At 36.0% G+C, this 22,861-nt stretch overlaps 2 protein-coding genes across 4 annotated transcripts in view; both read right to left on the reverse strand.

Annotated features, from left to right (window-relative positions):
• LOC134662809 (CD151 antigen-like) overlaps window positions 1–22,861 on the reverse strand; it is a 227,749-nt gene that overhangs the window by 10,368 nt on the left and 194,520 nt on the right. The gene's annotated exons all lie outside the window — the stretch shown is intronic.
• On the reverse strand, window positions 135–3,112 carry LOC134662544 (sorting nexin lst-4). Of its 2 annotated transcripts, none has more exons than XM_063518803.1 (2): window positions 2,964–3,112; window positions 135–2,275 (listed from the first exon to the last, which is right to left on the reverse strand). In XM_063518803.1, exon 2 carries the CDS (start codon window positions 2,257–2,259, stop codon window positions 610–612), a length of 1,650 nt encoding a protein of 549 aa, XP_063374873.1. In that variant the 5' UTR covers window positions 2,260–2,275; window positions 2,964–3,112; the 3' UTR covers window positions 135–609. The 2 variants fall into 2 exon arrangements, with proteins under 2 accessions (XP_063374873.1, XP_063374874.1); XM_063518804.1 differs by having other exon boundaries at window positions 135–2,270; window positions 2,960–3,047.

A 22,861-nucleotide genomic window follows, 5' to 3' on the forward strand; every position in this document is an offset into this window, starting at 1 on the left:
TAATTAACATACTTACTAGAATGTGTTTCGGCGATCTTATGCCGTGGCTTAATAGTATTAAGTGGTACGAGGTAAGTACAAGAATTTCTATGGCCTCCGTAAAGGTAGCATTGGACGAGACATTTAAACACGAGTGAACAAATTACATTTTTATTAGAACCCTATAATTATTATCTTACAAATGGAATGGGATATAATACAATACTTATTCTAAATAAGATACAAAATATGTCTCAAAATAATTGATTCGTGGCAATTCAGTACAGTATGAAATTGGTATAGTCCATAAATTGATAAAAAATATCATATCACAAATTATTGATGTAAAATAATTAATTTTAATAGTTATATATACAAAGAACTCAATTGATTTACCATACATATAATTAGTTCAGTCCACAATTGCATCACATTCAATACATAATAAATTCATTAATTCGCTTAATATTAATCTCGCACCATTCCTTTGGATTATCCATTATCCATAACAAATGCATTTCTACAAACATTTAATACTTGTAGTTTGTATTCTATATTATTAACAGAATTACAGAGTTCTTAGAACTTTATGTATGCAATTGTTTTTTACGTTCAACCCAATGAATGATCCTAATCATCAAACTGATGCAAAGTGTTCTCTAACTTGTCAACAATCTTTTTGTAAAATGTGATTTGTTGTGTTAAGAATTTTTGCATTGTTGCCTTCAAGTCTATTGTCCTTTCCGCTTTAAAATGATTGACCTCTGCAAGAAGCGCATATGAAATAACATCAGTCCTTCTTAATACTTCATTAAGCTGCGCAACTTCCATTTTGTGTTCTGCAGTAAGTTTTTCGCATTCACGTTTCTTTGCGACCGCTCCCTTGTGATTGGCTAACGCATCGGGAAAGCTGCCGACGATACCTTTGTACAGGTGGAATTTATCACCTAATGGGTCCCAATCATATTTAGGTTGCTCATCGTACATTCTACCAATCTCTATATAAGCTCCGCCTGTCAATTTTATAGCAGATGTCAGTTTGGAGGTGGAAACTACTGATCCTTCATCCAAACTAAGCGCATTGCCCAAATTGTAAAATGCTTCTCCCACTTTCTGACAGTCAATCTTATACTGCGTCTGGAATTTTTTGCTTTGTGCAACACTCATATTTGTAAGAAATTTGACAGAGGAATCCATACTAGCGAAAAAAGTGTGGGACTGTTCTGTTATCTGGTCTACTTGGGACTGCAACAAAGCTTTTTCTGGGACGACTAGTGATATGCAATAATTAAGGCCTATCAAAATATCTTTCTCTGCCTGTCTTTTGCCAGCCTTCCAGCGCTTCTCATCGGTGCATGTGAGGAAGTGTTGCCAGACTTCACATTTTGAGAGCACAGGATGCTTGCACATCCAGTCTACAAACTCTTGTAGCTGTACTCTTCTACGCTCAATTAGCTGCTCATCGTACCTGCCAGAGATCTGCTTGTCAGGCAGAGGGGGGATAGGGATGAGTGTGAACTTCTCCTGCAATCTTTCATGAAGCCAGTCAAAGTGTTTGTACCTTCTCGACACTTGAATATTGTTAAATGAAGGAGTTAATTGGTATGCAATGAAACTTTTTATTCCTTTGAATTTTGACTCCTTTTTTGGAGAAGCCACAGTGACATAGTACGGTTGAGTGATAGGAGACCACACATATCCTTCTTCGTTTTGTACTATGTATACCTTTTCTGAGTCAGGCACTTCCACATTAAGGGTGGCCAGGAGGTAGCTTTCACCACTAACTTTTGATGATGGAGCAAATTTATTTTTTCTTACGGTTCCTACTGTTGAGCTGAAGGTAGATGCAGTGTCATCAATATTCTGATTGTACTCATTAATGGGCATGCCAGGAAGCGGCGCCAGGGGCGTCTGATGGCTATACTGTTTCTGTTGCTGTGCACTAGGACCAATTTCAGAGTATGTATCGTCATCCCAGTCATCATCCCAACCGTCTTCTTGTGAAGGGTTGCGTTGGTAGTTAGGGTCACTCCAGTCATCATTTGCTTGGTCATACCTTGGTGCAGCTGGAGCCGTTTTAGTTTGTGTGGATACTGGCTCATCCAGCTTTTTCACATAAGCGGCAGGAAAGAGGCCTGTCTGACCATGAGCATTTTGGCCTTCCCACCAGCCTTCACCGATTTCAGTGTTCAGCAGTGTCAGCACTTCTCCTGCGGTGATGGACATCTCAGTGGTGCCTGGTTCACCAGTGAAGTCGTACAATGCTTGTACTTGGGCCATGTTGAAGCTGCCTTACCTACAACAATTTTGAAAGAGATTATTGCATCAAATCCTAAGTACATCAAACAGTTGAGACTCACATGCTTAGTCAGACACATGTATGTACACTATCTTATCAGTGTTATCTAGAAAAGTAGGAAGTGTGCACATATTGTGATAAACATATCTTAGCATGGATATGGTGGATGTGGGAGCGAGTTGGAAATATAAATTAGGGCGTCGCTGTGCGCGCGGCGGCGGGGCGGCCTGACACATTTTCATAACTATCCCAATTAAGCAGGTCACATAATAGCAATTGACCAAAATTACTACACCCAATAAAAACACTATGACTTAGAGAAGTGGGCTAATCACATTCTAAAACGCTTTCTTTTATGCATAATCACAATAACAGAGGAAACTACCAAATAATAGCGTTGACTTCAACCTTATTGTGATTGTCAATGCGTAACATTCATCGTAGCTACCAACTACGCCACTGCGCCGAAGGAAGTCAGTGCGCTTATATATCACCTATTATTGTAATATCTTAAGAAAAGAAATAGAACAAAGCAAGATAACGTATTTTTGTAATGAAAATCAATGACGTGAATGTGTAACTAAAGAGCAGTACAAAATGAAATCAATAGTTTCTCATAATACAAACGATACACATATTCTGATTCACACACATATTTGCACCAATAATAAACTCATTTACTTACTTTTATTCACTTTATACTGATTAATTTCAAGGCGGATACACTAAACGTACATGTACAGTCATCGGATTGACAGATTCCGAAGAACTTGTTTTTTGACGTAGGGCGTTCTCGATTCTCGATTATGTGGCAGGTTAGATTAAAGTAAACAGGTTCCTATTGGTGGATAATTTGCTATAATTTCAAACACCAATAGGAAGCCACGTTTTGTAATAACTGCCATATTTATTAGAATTTAGAATACGAAATAGTTTAATACACATATATAGATAATTTAATAAAACGAATAATAGTTACGTTTAACTTGATTTAATAAATTACAAAAGCAAATTAGAATCACGTACCTATTATGAGCATTGAGAACCTACTTAGTTACGTTGGGGTTCAAAACATAACCGTGAGATGGCGCTTTATTCAATCGACTTTAGTTACATTTATAGACTTTGTAGATGGTTCTGCTTTGTCGCTGAAATTCGTGAAAGAATAGGAACACTAACAAATTTCATAATTCATAACATAATTATATATATATTTTTGTTGCTTCTAAATATTACAGATTTAGATTTAGATTTAGATTTATTTATTTCATAATATGAAATTACAATATAAATTATTTTACACTAATCTATACGAATTTATATTATGATCGTCAAGTAGAAAAATAACAATTGATTATAATTATACAAATGTCAAGCAATACACAATTTAAAAACCATTATAAGCAATCGATTAATTAACTAAATTATTAACAATGTCAAATAATATAAAATAAAAAATATAAAAAAACAACAATGTCAATATGGCTAAGCTAAGCACGGATATCTCATAATGATCGTCAAATTAAAATAAAATAAAATGAAAAATAGGTCAATATAAAACTAAAATGATAAACAGGTCAATAGAAAAATAAATTACATTCAATTTGGATTATTACATGTCATTTCCATATATTCATTTACAGAATATAATGGATTATCCAATAAAAAGAGTCTCAATTGGCGTTCAAATGTTTCGTACATTGAAGTTATTCAAAGAAGTACCTTATCTACCTGAACTTAGGCACAAACGGAGACCCGAGCATCTTGTGGTAAATATTTAACAGTTTGTCCTAATTTTAAAGTTAGTAAATAGTGGTAAATAGGTATAAAGATACCTACGCCAGTTGGCGCCATGGTTTTTTACCAACCAAGCTTCTTTGTACCTATACATCGGTGTAGGTACCTAAAGCTCAAACTTTTCCATGTTTGTAGGTAAGTTAGGCCGTAGTTGATCTGCCCTAGTAGCACGGTCGCATTTTTATCATTTATCACCATGCCTGTCACGTTCTAACAAGTATGTAAGTGCGAAAGTGACGGGCTTAGTGATAGTGGATAAAAATGGATCCGTGCTGAGCCCGCTGGGGTGGTTGCTGGGGCCCTTAGGGGGCTTAGGAGCCTGAGGGCTTCACTTGACAATTTTTTCATGGGTAAGTTGTACGTATTGGTATCTAAGCTGGCCAGGCGGGTCTAAGGGCGGCTTTGTATGGGATTACTCGCGTACGTAGAGTTGCCAAATTATAGAAATCCGTCATAAACCTACTTAGCAATATTTGATATCACTGCGGGCAAATTATATTATTATAGGTATGCTTGTTAGCAAAGAGTATTGATTGCAGAAGACGTGCAATGTCTAAGAAATAATCAAAAGTGGACATGCAGCTGAATTTGAAATTGAAATAGGTACATTCTCTGTTGGCAATGGGATGATGATTGATGAAGCGGACTGAAACCCACGCTGGTTCAGCCGCGGCCAGGGCTAGTTAGACAATTAGTGATATTATAATATCATCTAGGTGCAGAAGGTTCCACTTTAATCCCAGATTGGTTCTTGCCAATCACACAGACGATAGACGGGCACTTAACACGAAAGCCTCTGAGCCGGGCGCGCGACCAAGCGAATATTAATCGAATCGTGATTGCAACAACATCAAAGAACGAACAATACCTACCTATATAGTTGCTAGTTGTATAGATGGCAGCACTATCTCTCTCGTTATACCGTAATCCCGTAAGGGTATAGGAAGTGCAAGCACGAATCTACACTGCTCGCCACTTGGAGTTGGTTAAAGGCGCCTAGCATTTAAAATACTTCATCGGTATATTAGAGAACTTGGGACCTTGGCCGGGTGGTATAGCGGTCCGGACGTAAGCCGCGTAGGCAAGCTGAAGACGCCGGTTCGATTCCGGCCTCGTCCGCCGGGTGGTTTGCTCACATCTAGTTCAGTTTATAATAGCTCGATCAAAATTCTACCGGTAAATTGAACTAAGTATCATGGATACAGCAGTGCTCTGTGGCTCTTGGATAGGACGCTACACAATGGTTAATTTGGATTTTAAATATTTAACTTGCACTGTATGAATTAAAGTTGTCTGTATCAAAATTTGCAAGCACATTGCTGACATTCGACTACTCGAGTTAAGCTACTAAATTTAGCCAACTTCGCAGAGTATGCAAGGTGAGTTGGTCTGATAATAGGTAAACACGGTAAGGACTACTTTAGTCTGTTGGTAGGTTGTACGAGTATATTGTGATAGATAAAACAACACACCCATTGGATTTTGGCCTGCGTGAATAGAACATTTTGATCCTGGATGCAAGTTTGCAAATTAAGTTTTTTTCGCTGCACCTGTTTAATGCTGTTTTCGTTTCATTGGATTGTTTTTATTTTACCTACGTATTCGCATAAAGCGTTGATAAATTGCTATTACCTACCTATAAGAATTAGGAGCGAAAAACAATTTATACAATACAAATTTTAGAATGCTCCTAACTCTTATAAAAAAAATCAAATAAATGCGTATATCTATTCTCCAGTTGACATACATTAAATTGTGTCAAAGTATTTTCAATAATGTTAATACCCAGAGAGGAAAACGAGGACTACGATGGTATGAAAAGGCGCTTTCGCGCGGTCGTCCACTTTCGTCTTCGGTATATATAGCACTTTTGTTTTTGATTTACGGAACCCTAAAAAATGACACGCAAAGCGAGAAAAGATCGAAGAATTTAATTTTATATGAAATGATTTAAAAACCCCTAAATACTTATTTCAAAAGAACTAAACAAGCCATAGATCACCACAGTAGCTACTGAGATATCTACCTATTATATCTTTGCTTCTTCAGCTAAAATATCGGAATTATTACCTCGTCTCCCGGAAGTGAGAGAATATAAGAGTGAACTGAAAGTTCAAAGAATCTAATCCCGCCATATCTCTTCGCAAGTGATAAATTTTTACTTGGCTTATAATGTCATTCTCATTGCCAAACGGAGTTCGGTGAAATTTGCAGATAAGGTAGCCCTGTTGGCAATAATTTGAACTCAAAATAAAATACTAATTAAAGCATAATTAAAGTCAATGTTACTTTCCTCGTGGGTGCTCGTGGTCAGGATAGAAGCGATAAATCCGGGATTTTCTTGTCACCGTTTCGTGAATATTATAATTGTATCAATAAATAAACAAATTCTTTGAACTTTTTTTATTGATCGGAGAAAGATGATGAGAAGTTGGACGAGATAATAGGTACATAATTTGTGCCGATTCGCCATACAAAAGTTGTTCGAAAGATCGGTGCAGATTAGGGGTACCTATTTAAACTTACTTTTAGGTTTTTTCAATCAAACTTGCATTACATCTTTGTACAGTCACGCTCCGTGATTATTACGCCATTTAGGCTAAATTGGACATTCCATAACGTAAGTATGGAACAACCAATTTAGCTAGGACCCTAAATGGCGTAACAATTCCGTGTGGTGACTGTACTATCAATAAAAATACGATTATAAGTACTTTTAAAATTAGAATGCTGTTGTAGTTAAGGAAACATTGCCATCTTAAGCAGTATCTAAAGATAATGCTTAATGCAGCAATGTCACAAATCCCGTCGAACTACATTCAAGAGACAGCGGTTACCAAATGCGGACGCTCCACCCTAATGGTCCATTACACCACTTCAATTTAGATCAAACGCATTCAGCTGGTGTTAGAAATTTCAGCGGCGACATCCACAAATCTCTTGTGAAATTATTTATGACCGCTAAAGGAGATTTCGCCGCATATCTCCGGCATAAAGGAAAACGTTGAATGAAAATCTCAATTTCCATCGGGGATTAAATTTGCGCCGATGCGTTTGCAGTTCCGCTTTTAAAAACTCTTTTGTTAAGCTGAGATAATAAATATAAAGTTGGTCAGAATCTAATTTCAGTTCTGCTTATAAAGGAAACTAATTAAAGTCTGGCCTTTGTGTGAATTTTAAATGAGCAGAGGGTTTAGTGTGCCGCGTAAATCTTGGCCGCGAGAGTTATTCGACGCGTCGCTCGGGGCTCTCGACCGAGCCTTGTGCTCGGCGCGTATAACGGCTTCTCTAAGGGTTCTCTGCGGCTTTGAAATTCCACTTCTTTATGGTCACCGAACAGTGTATACGATGTCAGGAATTAAAGTGGATCTCGCCTGATTCTCGGGAGGGTTAATTTTACCTGGGGCGCCGAAAACTCCGTATAATTTACTTGTCATTTACCGAGTTCCGTCAAGCCGTTTGTTTATATTTTACATCCCTGTATAATTAAGAAGCGGTGGTGGCCGAGTGGATATGACGTCCGACTTTCAATCCGGAGGTCGCCGGTTCAAATCCTGGCTCGTACCAATGAGTTTTTCGGAACTTATGTACGAAATATCATTTGATATTTACCACTAGCTTGTCGGTGAAGGAACACATCGTGAGGAAACCTGCATACATCTGCGAAGAAATTCAAAGGTGTATGTGAAGTCCCCAATCCGCATTGGGCTAGCGTGGGGACTATAGCCCAAGCCTTCTCGCGCATGAGAGGAGGCCTGTGCCCAGCAGTGGGACTTATATAGGCTCAAATTATTATCTGTATAATTATTTTAATATAAACTTGTCGCATGTATGTAGTTGAAGGTATTAATGTACCCGTAAGTACTTTATTATATTCCCTCACTCGATTCGTAATACTTTTTGCAAGTCATTTGGATGTTTCTACACAGATAATAAATTATTCATCTTCTCATTAGGCGGTCCCTCATCCCTCATTAGACATTCGTTCGTTAGCGCTTTAAAAATTAGGCAAATGAGGAAAATACTTTGAACTAACAAAAGCTCACACAGAATTTAGTTGCTTTTCCAGCTGTACATTATTGTTAAGAGTAAAACATAGCTTTACTGAGAAAGATTGCAAAAAAATACCTCTTTTTATTTATTTAAGGCCCCGTGGGATCAGGTTCTTCTCTCCCTTTCACTGAGTATAAGCGTGAGCAAGATGGCTGTGCGTGCCTGGGATCACTGATATCATGTTTTAGAATTTTTTATAAGATAAATTAAATAAGATTTCAATTTTTGTGTAAATATATAGTACAACATTTTTAAGGTGCGTTTTAGATATTTCTAGACAATTTATTGTATATTCACCATAGCCATGCCCCTTCTTTTGACTTCTTTCGATTTTTGATTATGTATTGTAAAAGTTAGGAGCTAAAAACAAACTCCATACATTTTTTTAAAAGCTCTCTTTTATTAATAATATAAAACAAATGAAATGAAAGTTATACTACAATATATAGTCTAATACCTTTAAACGAGCAATTCTTGCATATTTATTTATTTATATATTTATTTATTTATAATTATGTATATATATTTCGGGGATCTCTGGAACGGCTCTAACGATTTCGATAAAATTTGCTATATGGGGGTTTTTGGGAGCGAAAAATAGATCTAAATGCGCATTTTCGAGTTTTTATATGTTTTCCGAGCAAAGCTCGGTCTCCCATATATTATATCAAATCGCGTAATAATGTTATATAGGTACTGTTAACATCCTGAGAGGAAAATGGAGACTGCGTTACAAACGGGTAACGTTTGTATGGAGAAGCGGTCGTCCCATTTCGTCTTAATAATGCCATTAATGCCACACTCGGCAAAAGATAAACTTCAAAATGTCTGCAGCAGAGAGACTTTAGAGCGCATTTACGAAATCCTTTTGACGGTTCTGTTGTTCTAAGTTCAGCGTTGTGCATTCAAAGCGTTTATATTGGCAAGCAGAGAAAGAAAACAAATTTTCTAACATATTAATAGTTCGCTGAATTGTGTAGGTAGCATATAAACGATTTGACCCTTTTCCGCTCTGCAGTTATCGAAATGATTAATGAATGATGCTGGGGCCTTATTCGACATGCCACTTTTGACGTCGCATGTTGAAGTTCATTTGAATCTGAACAATCATGGGTTGTCGAATAGGTAAAGTGTGTCACCTGTCAGTGAATCTCATGTAAACAAATCATTTCATCGCTAGACTTGGTTGTCTATTGGTATGGCCGCCATGTTTGGATTTATGACATTTAAAAGGGGATTCTATGGCATAGAGTAAACTGCATTTCTATTTTCTATAGTTTTTTGATTCCCCTACTCGACGCAAGATGGAGTTAACAGTCAAATTTCGATCTTGGCGTTATAAAAATAAACCGCAAGAACATGACATGCAGTTGCGTTGGTGTAGATCTATCATGAAAACGAATATATGACAATTGTCCAGAATTAAAAAAAACTTGACAATAAACATACAGCAATACATATACCACTAAATGTCAAAAAGAAAACAGATTTAGTATAATTACTAGGTAACAAATTATATATAAAGTTTAAATTTTAAACCAATCGTCGTGGGTCCTAACCCCGGCTCTTAGCAATGAACTTCTTGTAACTTGTGTGAAAAATATCATTTGATATTACACCAATTACTTTATGGTGAAGTAAAATATCATGAGTCATGAGGAAGACGGAGTAGCCAGTAGCCACAATAAGCTATATTTTTGTCCTCTGGGTTAGATGGCAGTGAAATAGGGAGAGATAGTGAAGAATGCGGCAAAATAAGCATTTATTGTGTTGTTAGTAGTTAGTAGACTAGTTTTTTTTTCTAAAAATGAAAATTGACGCAACAGCAAGCTCATAGCCCCCTATGAGCCAGTCTGTTAGGTGCAGGCTTAAGGGCTAATCCCGGGGGAAGCGGAGCGTCGGCGACTAGCTGGTGCATCTGCTTATTAACCTCTTCTCACTTTTACCTCAGGTCCTTTGATTAATAAATTAAGGTAAAATTCGTAAGAACTAGTGCCTGTGTCATATTCTAAATTGGACGCTATGCCTAATTAGTTGTTATAAATTAAATACAATAATTATTTATTTAATTAAATTTATAACAACGCAACGTGATTATTCATGATGAATTTTAATGGCTTATATAAGACAGCGGTCGTATATTGCCTCAGAAATTTGAATTTTGTCAGTTTGAATGAACAGCAAACTGGAGACATTGAGATTAATTTTAAACTTATTATTTTAGGTGTTCGTAAGAAATAAGGTATTGACAGACATTGACGGAAAATCGCGAAAACCCGGCCAGGAGCGTCGGACCACGCAAAACGGAGGAGGATTCCATACTTACTTCTTCTACCATGTATCCATATGCCAAAATAGCAACAAAAAAGCCGAACAAAAATACCGTTTCTTCGCAGCACTAGATTTCAGTCCTTTTTTTAGAAAAGTAATATGTTTAGGTACATAATATATATATGTAAGTAATTTTGTTATGTGAAACTTATATGTTGTGTTACGAGACTTACGAGTAGGTAACTTTAAACTTTAACAGCCTAACAGATCCCAATAAGGCCTAGTTTACCCTCTGGGTTGGAAGGTCAGATGGCAGTTGCTTTCGGAAAAACTAGTGCCTACGCCAATCCTTGAGATTAATTGTCAAGCGAACAATAGGTTCTCATGATCCGTGGCAAAATCGAGATAACGCGAGGAAGAATAACTTTGTCACAAGAATATTTGGCCAAATATAAATCCTTACTCTCGTGTATTTGACCTACCTACTCGTATTGAGTCGTATTTTGCCACCTAGTAGCCTCGAATTGGTTGTTATATGTGGCTTTCCATAAATTAAGGGTCCTTATGCTTCAATAAGGACGTTTTCATGGGGTCCCGTTGTTTCCCATAAAGTTTTAAGTCATAATGTATTGTTTGTCATATTATCATTACTCATAAAACTGAAACCGTTAACATTTCAAGATTTTAGGTTATCCTATAGATAGGTTAGGTTAGGTTAGATTTGTTTTATGGCAATCCTGAAAAGTGACGCGTTTCTGAACCAAATGAATTATGACTAACGAAAATTCGAGCAAACAATACATTATGGCTTAAAACTATCTGGGAAACAATAGAAACCCCGTTTTCATCTGAAGTTGCAATAGAAATTGAAAAAGCCACATTTTTTCAAGCTTTTACTTAGTTTCATCTGTCCCGTTGGTTGTCTGTCTGTTCCAATGTGGTTCCAATCAAATCATGCAAATTAAATCCCAACAAAAACATAAATGTGAAATGAGAGCCAAGTTCAATATTGAGAATACGTGTCGTTGTTGACTCGCCGACAAAAGAATTGAGATCTATATGGGTGCCAAGTTCTGTGCTGTGTAGAAAATCCTGAAATTATAAAGGATTTGTCTTGGCTAGTTTTTAACAACAAACCAAGTTTTTGAAAAACTAACAGAAAAATATATATTACGGTTGAAAAAAACATATATATTACGGTGGAAAATATTATTAAGGTTGGGAGGTTTAAATTAAAGTCCCAAACGCTTTATAACAAATAAATTTATTAAAAAAATAACCCGAGCGGTGGTCGTGGTAGTGGTCCGTTAAATTTTAAATTAGCCTGTCTGATTTCACTGACGTAGGTGGGTACTCCCCTGACGTGGCAAGGTGGTCGTGCGAGCCCTGTGTTCGGACGCCGGGATGTCTCGGGAAGCGCCGAGGTCAGCTGGTGCGTGAAGCCGGGAAGCCTCTGGAGGGCCTCCTACTCTGCGGTCGGATCAGCAGGTCCCCCCTGCCGCCGTAGTTTTTAAGCCGTCTAATTGCACCCTGGAATGTACATCGTCCAGCTTTATGTCCACGTATTAATTGGCCGCTCGGTATGAACCCCAACGATGACGCTAAGCAAGCAAGGGAGTAGCAAAAAGTAGATGGTGGGTGTTCATAACCAGAACGGAGTTACAGCGGTTAAGTGATATGGCAAGTAGGTACCAAAAGCAGAGTGCAAGATTATGAAATTAAATTACAATAATGGGGATCAACTAAAATGATAAAAATGCAATAAACTAAGCTTGTGAGCTAAGGCTATTAATAATCTGAAGTTAAATAACACGCTGGGCAAAATGTATGAGACGCCATGTTATAACGGTACTTTTACCGTTACGCCGCGACGCGGCGGCTAACAACACTTACTAGATAGGAATTATTTTAAAATACATGATACCGGCAAGGCACAATTATAAGCGTTTTAGCACAATAGAATTTAGCACACTAGATTCTTAAAACTAAGTAACGTTCAACACTTACCCAAACGGGGTGCAGGACGGGTAGAACTAACTAGTACTTAAAATCATTTGCTTATAGAAAATTTTAAAGATTTAGCTACACTTGGCTAGCATTGCCGATTTAAAAAATATTATTTTAATTTGCGCCGGCGCGTGAGAGGACACGGCTCACGGCTCGTGAACGCGGCCAGCAGCGTCCGTCCTTAGAGACGATCGAACGAAGAGTGGGGCGCGGAGTGATGGCCGGTGGTATAAGAAGGGTAAAACTGCTGACATCGCCGTTCGGCGGAAAGTACAGTCGCGCACAGAAATGTTATGTTAATTTCTTAATTTCACATTATTTTAAATAATACTTTTGATTTAGATGCCTATAGTAACGTGCATCGTTACACTATATGCCTATACGTAAAAACTAGCCAAGACAAATCCTTTATAATCTCAGGATTTTCTACACAGCATAGAACTTGGCACCCATATAGATATCAATTCTTTTGTCGGCGACTTAACAACGACACATATTCTCAATATTGAACTTGGCTCTCATTTCACATTTATGTTTTTGTTGGGATATCATTACTTTTTGTACAGAAATTACTATAGTATTCATCATGAAAGCAGTTTGCCTAAGCTGAAAAGGAGACCCTCGCTAACGCGCGGTTAATTGTCAAAAAGTTTCAGTTTCACATTTTTTCTTTTGTATACGCCTTATAGTCTACTTTCATTCCAAATATCAAGTTTCTAAGTAATTTAGAAGTGGGTTAGGTTTTTGGTCTATAAGTATTTTTTTTTTCCATCGATATATCAATAATTTCCAGTTTTCAGATTTTTCCCTCTATATGCACCTAATAGTCTACCTTGATGCCAAATATCAAGTTTCTAAGTCATCTAGAAGTGGGTTAGGTTTTTGGTCTATAAGTATTAATTATTTTTTTTCCATCGAAATATCAATAATTTCCAGTTTTCACATTTTTCCTTCTATATGCACCTAATAGTCGACTTTGATGCCAAATATCAAGTTTCTAAGTGATCTAGAAGTGGGTTAGGTTTTTGGTCTATAAGTATTAATTATTTTTTTTTCCATCAAAATATCAATCATTTCCAATTTTCACATTTTTCCTTCTATATACACCTAATAGTCTACCTTGATGCCAAATTTCAAGTTTCTAGGTCACCTGGAAGTGGGTTAGGTTTTTGATCTATATGTCAGTCAGTCACAAAAATGCCGGTTTTTAAAGGTTAATTTATCAATAACTGTTTGAGCTATGTTTATGAAATAGTGTATTTTGAACTAGCTAAGGGACTTGAATACATGTGCCAAAGGACCCCGTACCATAAGTATGGAAAATGTGGTTTCAGTTAAATATTCTGAGATTTTGATATAATATAGATTTTATCGTCCTGAACAAAAGTCTCTATGGGGGCTACCACTGTTGCCGAGTCCCTTTCAGAGTTACGACTTATTTTGTACCCTCAAGGAAATAGACTAGTACTAACTACTAATTCGCACCTTGTCACAGTGACAGTAATATCAGTAATGTAATATGACACTTCCAGCGTCTTTTTCTAGTGAAAAATAAATCGTTTGATAAATGTTTTGAGAAGTTCTTATTACAACGACATACAAATCATTGGAACATTTTTTTGTGCATTTTAATGCACCCATATTTTTTACAGTAGATTGTACCAGACAAAACAAACTACCTAACGGATAAAATGAAAGAAAATAGTGTTACTCGTTCAATCTTATCTACATATATTTACATACTTTGATAGATACACATGTACACTTTAAAACTCGGTTTATCAAGGATTTCTGTTCGCACAATCAAGTATGTGGTTTAATAATGCAGTACTTGGGTATTTCACGTTTTCTTGATGACGTGCATAACCAAGGTACCATACCACACTGGCAACATGAGCACAACAACCAATAGTCCTGGCACCGGTTTTACATTTACAGTAATAGGCCAAGATAGGCTCTTCCTCCGGAATTTCGTTTTGGAACGCTATCCATAATTGATGTTTAACTGCATTTCGAAAACGCGAGCGTATTCTCATACGTATCAGGCCGTGTTCATTTAGTTCATCAAACTCAAATACATCGTTATTATCCATATCCATTTTATCCTGTATGTAAGCAGGGCTTAAATTAATTTGGTAAATACCAATAGTCAGTCGCTTCAAATACGCCATGTCAAGCCTAGGAAACTGCGGAAAATGATTTTCATTAAGAAGGTTCCAATTAGCATTACGTCTAGTAAGATTAACGTCAGCTTTGTAAATCTTACATCTAAACCTTACATAAATAATCTTATTCGGTATATATTCACATTATTATCAATAAATATTATGTTATTTATTAATAATCTACGAAGTGCACATGACGCACGTTTGAAGTTGACATTGCAGTCACTTTATCTTTCGTCAAATGGCCAGTTTATCGCGAAATCGCAATATAGGTTCAATCTAATGTCAATTGTTTAAATATATAGTTGGTAATTGCATCTAATTAATGATTTACTATCTGATACAAAATCAGTCGTAACTCTGAAAGGGACTCGGCAACAGTGGTAGCCCCCATAGAGACTTTTGTTCAGGACGTTAAAATCTATATTATATCAAAATCTCAGAATATTTAACTGAAACCACATTTTCCATACTTATGGTACGGGGTCCTTTCATGTGTGTAGGTTAAGTAGGTTTCAAGTTGTGAAGGGGTCAAAAGTAGCTCGAAATGGTTCGTGTAATATTACACACGGTTGCTGCGTCGCCAGTTCCTTTTTCTTTGAACTTGGCTGGACACGCTACCGCGTGTCTAGATTTGACCCACTTCTCGGGTGTTCATGAAGCTGAAAATTTACATAAGTACATAATATGTAATATGGGTGACAATACAATATTTTTATGGTTACCATCGAGCTGATCTGATGGTGATGATACAAACAGTGGTCTTTTAAGTCTTTTTAACTTTGTGATAAAACAACGCAACTTAATTATATTTGAAAATATTTAAAGAAAAATACAGTCAGAAATTAGAAATTTTGTTATCTAACCTCTCTATCACTCTTGCATATTCGAGCGATAAAGAGGCAAATAGCTGAGTTTCGATTTTCGCACTTCCCGATAGGCCCCTTTGTAAACAAACCGCCTTGATGTGTCTATGTCAAATTTTTAATTGTCTGTGAAAACTTGTTAAAAAAAAGTTTAAAACAAAGGCGTAGGCAAAGAGTAGTATAATATGTATATAGCTGGTCAACCAAATCTTGTCAGTAAAAAAAGGCACGAAATTCAAATCTTCCATGGGACGATATCCCTTCGCGCCTACATTTTTCAAAATTGCCGCCTTTGTCTACTGTCAAGATCTGGTTGACCAAGTATACCTATATAGCGCTGGCGGTACACCGAGAAATTCAGTAAAATGCTGCAAATGATGTTAAAGGTATGAAAATCGGTACGATTGATCTGTAGAACATTTGAAACAATTTGACCCGAAGCACCAACAAATAAAAAGAAAACGAGAGGAGTTATGACGTCATCTTTTTTTGTAAGGAATAAAAAAATATTGTTTAAAAACCTATCGTGTTTGGTATTAAACGAAAGGGCTTTAGGAGCCGATTCCAAACATATATCACATCATTACATTTCAGTATTTTTTTTTTATTATAATATAAATAATTTTCAAAACATACCAATTAAGTTTGGGTTTCTCCAGATACAATACGGCAAATTTTTTTTTGTAAAATATACCTCTAATCTTATACCTAATATCCTCATATCTAACCCTAATAAAGCAATTTTGAAATTATATACATTTAGGTTTTTTTTTTATTTTTCAATTTTACATAGTGTGATCTATGAATCTCTCAATTAAATATTTAAAAAGAAAGCATAAAATTAATATAAAACGGTTTTTTTCAGAAAGTCGCTTATATCTCGGAATCTATAAGTCGTAGTAAAAATTGTCTATGTAATAATTAAGAAAGAATTAACCGAAAAAACTCACCTTTAACGTCCCCCCTTTCCCGAGTTCTCCGCCCCCCACTCATCAGAACTTTTTCTTACTTAAAGCTTAGATATTACCAAAGGAACATGTAATAGTATTTTATGCAACTGTTGTTTAAGAGAGGTCAAAAAAGGCGAGTGGCGTGAGTAACAATAACAACAAACAACAACCGAAAATTGTTAATAAAGACGCCACTAGTATTTTTTGACTCAGTTAAACAACGTTGCATACAATACTTTTTCTACGACCAAGCACTTACTTTGAAATGCAATGAAATAATAATAAAAATGGATGATGATGATTGTTTCATGTCCTAATGTGATAGGTTGTTCAGTGCGTGGGATTCTTAAGGGGAACGAAAATTTTATTATTTTTGCGCTACGACGCACGGTTTAGGTGATACAGCCCTATAAATATTTTTCTTCCTCTTTTTCTTTTTTTTTCTTTTTTTTTTCTTTTTTTGTGTTTTTTAAATCTTACTTAGGGGTTCCTTAAAGGGGAACGAAAATTTGATTATTTTTGCGCTACGACGCACGGTTTAGGAGATACAGCATTATAAAGTTTTTTTTGTTTTTTTTTAATCTCTTTTTTGTGTTTTTTTTTTAAATATTAATTAGGGTTTCTTACAGAGGAATGAAAATTTTAATATTTTTGCGCTACGACGCACGGTTTAGGAGATACAACCCTATAAAAAAAAATTCTTTTTTTTTTGTTTTTCGTGTTTTCTAAATATTACTTAGGAGTTTCAAAGGGGAACGAAAATTTGATTATTTTTGTGCTACGACGCACGGTTTAGGAGATACAGCCCTATAAAGATGAAAATAATCGTACCATTAACCAAAACATGTCTATGGTTTACTCATCTGTCAGAAATGACAAAATTAGGTTGGAAACAATGTATTCCATACAATATTTTTTAAATGGTGATTACACGAAGTATCGTAAAAGTGCCAAAAAGATACTGCGTGTATGCACAAATATTTTTTTGGGGAATAGACTAAAGACTTGTGTTGATAACTATAAGTTAGGGGTTTAAAGGTGTGTGCACGACCCTTTAAATGACAAATAAAAGTACGGGAGTAGAAAAAGCAAGTTTCAATACTCTTATTTTACCCGAATGACATTATTACTCGTATTGAGTAATTCGGCAGGGCTATTATTACACTTTGTAAAATTGAAAAATTAAAAAAAAAACCTAAATGTAAATAATTTCAAAATTGCTTTATTAGGGTTAGATATGAGGATATTAGGGATAATTTGAGGTATATTTTACAAAAAAAAATTATGGTATTGTATCTGGAGAAGCCCAAACTTGGTATGTTTTGAAAACTATTTTTATTATAATTTAAACAAAATGACTGAAATGTAACTATGTGATATATTTTTAGCATTGGCTCAGAAAGCCCTTTCGTTTAATACCATACACGATAGGTTTCTAAACATTTTTTTTATTTCATACAAAAAAACATGACGTCATAACTCCTCTCGTTTTTTTTATTTGTTGGCGCTTCGGGTCAAATTGTTTCAAATGTCCTAAAGATCAATCGTACCGATTTTCAGACCTTTAACACCATTTGCAGCATTTTACTGATTTTCGCGGTGTACCGCCAGCGCTAGAAGTGGGCAGCAAAGAGTAGTATAATATATAGAACAGTCGGCAGTCAACGTTTGTTCCTAATAAATATAACATTGATGAATCAAGGCGGTTTGTTTAAAGAGGGCCTGCCGCGATACCAATTTCGTTATCTGCCACCATTAAATTTCGCTCGTATATGCAAGAGTGATAGAGAGGCAGATAACGAAATTTCCCCCCACCCCCCTTTGGATGGTTCTTGTTTGAGTTATAATGTCACTGTATTGAGGACTCAACCTTTCCATTTTTAAAGTGTTTTTATATCGACATGACACTGGCTACTGTAGTAAATGCCAAAAAAGAAAAAAAAAACGCTGTCATAGTAATCGTCAATCGAAATAAACAACGTACAAATATCCAAGAAAAATTTGCAAAATAGTATATGATAAATATGTAAAACATCATTAATTATCGAATTAAGATTACATACAACTTTGTGTAAAAAAAATTGAGGCAATTATACAGCCCGATTATACGGGTTACATCTTGAAAAAGATGATTATCTTGGAAAGAAGAGTAAATATACATAGGTGAACATAATGGTGAACAAAGGTATAGTCAAATAGGTAGGGACATAATTCAGGGTTTGCTTGTCTGGTCCACGCATGCTGTACCTATCACGACCACGGCACGGCCGTCTCCTGCTAACTTTTCGCTATAATAGTAAAATCATAGGTCTAATACCTATGATTTTAATATTATAGCGAACAATATTTCATGTTCATGATCTCGAATTTAAGACTTTAGGTTAGATTTATGGCGTGCGGCCTAGCGCGCGTTGCCTCTAAGAGGAGCTGTCAAAGCGCTTTATATCTGTATGCTTTTGATGATGCGGATCAGCATTCTTATCCAGCGGGGCAAGCGGGCAGCCTGCAGAAGGGCACCCTACCGCACTTGGTAGGTCACTACACTCACTACCAGGATTTAGGGCTAATAATTTATTTATAAGTTTTTAATACCTTTAAACGAGCAATTCTTGTAAATTTATTTATTTATTTATATGTATATATATTTCGGGGATCTCGGGAACGGCTCTAAACGGATTTAGATGAAATTTGCTATATGGAGGTTTACGGGGGCGCAAAATCGATCTAGCTAGGTTTTATCTCTGGGAAAACGCATTTTTGGGTTATTATATGTTTCCCGAGCAAAACTCGGTCTCCCAGACATTAAGTTTTTAATTTAAGTGTTTTTATCATGTTTCATATTTAAACTTACAGATGTGAATCACCAGCAGAGTTTTTGGAGAGGTGTGGTTTTCTTATTTCCTGTTACCAACCTGAAACACCATACCTACTTAAATATCAGAAAATAATAAAGTGAAGAAAATTAAATAAAGTTAAATGCTTAAAAACTTTAATGTTTTATTAAACAAAACGAAAAAAAATGTGTAAACTGAAATAGATCTAATTTTTTTATTTGTAGTTGAATAACATATATGTATTTAATCTCCTTTAATTAAAAATCATCTCTGAGTAGATACATATTAAACAATAGGTACTTTTAGGTCTTGGTAGTAATGTTAGGTCTTATGACCTACTGTATTTGACTATATTACTTACCAAGACCGAAGCCTGACCTGTCAGTCACCAACTATTTTGATGCTCTTTGTAGGTAGCATCAAAATAGTTGGTGACTGACAAAGTTACCAAGTTACTAAGGTAGTAGGTACCTATATAGTAGGTAGCAGTAGCGCAATATTTAGTCAAAATATTTTGACTAATTTAGATTACTTTTATGCCAAAAAAGTAATACAAGCTATTCATGTTCCACTTAGTAATAAAATACGGACTTTTCTGAATATGTGGTTTACGAAATGTGTTAAGAGCCAACAGGAGTGGTCATTTCTCCATACAAACGTACTCGACTGTTTCCTCCGTGGGTTTTGAAGCTAGAGCAATGATTTTTTTAACACAGATTAATATTGTCAATAACGGTGTCGGACCGTTTTGCTTTTTTTGATATTTTTGTTTTTTAAGGCGCTAGAGCCCTTCAAAAATGGCCAAAATGGCCTAATTGACTATGCCGCAATGAGAGGCGTGGTATTCAAAACTGATATCAATTAGCCAAAAAAGCAAAACGGTCCGACACAGATAATTTCATAATCATTTAGATTTCCAAATTTGGTTACGATTGGTTAAGTTTTGGAGGAGGAAACAGTTAAAAGTAAACAGGAAACAGGAGGTTTCGTACTCGACCTCGATATTTGAGATTTTTACGCAGGATTTTTCACCTTGTCCTTATCGCATTAGTTTTAGGTGCCGCTTCCGTTAGCGAGACGGGTATATTTACCTAAAATATTTAAATCTCAGCTCCAACAGGAGGCTCTTAAGGTACAACTTGTGGTTTATTAACGTGGTTTAGAAATAGGCAGCTTGAGTTGAGAGAGGTGATGAGTAAATTGTTTCATTTTTTTACAATTTTGAGCGTTTATAGGAGAATGTGTGGAGCAAGCATTATTTGACGTGTAGGTGTGGGGTCAACAAAAAGATCGCTTGTCAATAAGGCATTCTTGCTGTTAAAATTCAATTATTAATAGCCTTTATCGACCATCAGCAATGTAGTCCCTTTTTGATTGATGGAAATTGTCACGTAAGTTCCACTACTCGCCGCCGCATCGCCTACAGCGCATTCGTTGGTCTATCGCTCACAAGATGTCATTAATTCATGTAAACTTACGTACTGAAAAAAAAAAGTTTTACTCTTTGCTATAAATTACCCTTTCGCACGTCAAAAACTCCAAGATGGTGCCGAAGGTCATAGAGAACCAAGTCTACCTTTGGAATCATTACTTGTCAAAATTTGACATTAGCAATCCACAGTTAGGTGACAACCAAACCAAACCATTATAAACCTTAAAGTAATAATAAAACACAGTTGTTTTTTGTTAAATTATTGTTTGTACCAAATGAACTTCAGCACTTGATGAACTTCAAATGAACTTCAGCAGTTGAATTTCAAATGACGCGAAATCTGACAGTTGCACATGTCGAATAGGGGCCCTGGTGACTTTGACAGATGGCACAGTAGGTACCTAAAGCCTGACCACGAATATAATATATGATCATTGTCAAGAGGGCGCTGTTATTCTCATGTATAGGGTGACGACAGTTCAGTACAGTATGAAAATAGTTCCAGTGGAATTCCGCAACATGGCGCGTGATCATATATTTCTGGTCAGGCTTTACACTATAATTGTCTTAAACGCGATTCATCCTCTTCTGCACGCAACGCAATAACGAACTTCAAGATATAATTTACAAAATAATCTAACATAGGGATTAAATCATCAACCATTTTTCGTCTCGCCTAATGGCGAATTGGCCGAAGTGAAATTTCTCGAAAAGAAAGGGCAAGATTTTCCTTCGAGAGGTTTAATTTGCATAAGTAGCAATCAACAAAAGACAATTTATGGTAAATGTTGCCGCGCCCACGATTCCGGTTTGGATGATGGCATTCTCATTGATTTCTTATTTGGTGCGGGGTTCGCGGGAGATTTATTCTGATTGTACATATACATATAATAAACTGGTTATGAATATGATCCGCATTTGTTTTAGATACGTTCTGTCAGCTGTCAACAACTGTTTTTGGTTGAAGAAACGACACTATTGACAGTCATCAGATCACATCAATTACAAATTCCGATCAAATTCATAACCAGTTATTACAATCAGAATAACCCTCTGTGGTTTTTTTATTTATTTATTTTTTATTTATTTAACAATTACCTACACGGCATTACAGACAAGCCATACACCGAGAAATTAAACATTGCAAAATACGCAGTATACAAACACATGAAACATGTAACAAGACAATAAATGTAGGTGACATTACATAAACATAAGTGCTGGACGTGGTCAGCCTGTCATCCATCAACTCGCAAGTCTTTATAAAGTTTCTATTACTTAATATGTATTTTGTTCTCGGGCTTATGTTAAAATAATGTGGTTGGGTTTTAACTTCAGGTGGAAAATACCTATGAAATATTAATTCACAAAATTGACACAACACAGTATCCAGTATACGTTCATACATAGTTGTAAAACTATAGTTAAATACTAAACTCTAGGTAATCGATCTTCATTTGACTTTCGACTAATATTCGGATAGTCACTAGCTAAAACTATCTGTAATGCCGAGGCCACACTAACGGGAAAAGCCGTTGATTATCGGGAAAATCCCAGTGTGGCCGTATAAAAACCGTCCATTATCGCTATAATCAACGGCCTTTCCCATTAGTGTGGCCCCGGCATCACAGGTTAAACACGTGTGTTACGTATGTTAACTTTCTTGCTGATTGTATGATATTATGGTAGGTATTATTTTTCTTCTAACAATCGCAAAAAGACAATAATCTAACTTAATTAACTAAATTTGTTCATTATTGAGACATTATATATAGGTCCAGTAGCTTGTCGTTTGCACAGCAGACTTGGCGCCATCGGCGTATTGGGATTATTATCGGTTTTGTAATCCAGCCGAGGATTTAAATACAAAGTGACGTTGATTTCCATTTTGTTTTTGACAGCTTGAGTCCGAATGCTAAGCGAAAGGATTTTATGAATTATTCAATAACGAATTCCATCCCGCTCATTAATTTACTCGTTTACTTTTCAACGAGTTTTTTCTCATATTCCAATTTGACAAATGAAAGAGATTTTTTAACGTTCAGAGGGGCTACCGCGAAAACCGAAATTCGCAAATTGCGGGCATTTTTTCTGTCACTCTAATTACGCCTTCATTGGAGTAAAAGAGAAAGATCCCCGCAATATGCGAAATTCGGTTTTCGCGGTAGCCCCTCAGATTATTACCATGGTATTTGACTCCGTGGAGCT

The sequence above is a fragment of the Cydia amplana genome, chromosome 3 (assembly GCF_948474715.1).
Source record: "Cydia amplana chromosome 3, ilCydAmpl1.1, whole genome shotgun sequence".
NCBI classification, from domain to species: domain Eukaryota; kingdom Metazoa; phylum Arthropoda; class Insecta; order Lepidoptera; family Tortricidae; genus Cydia; species Cydia amplana.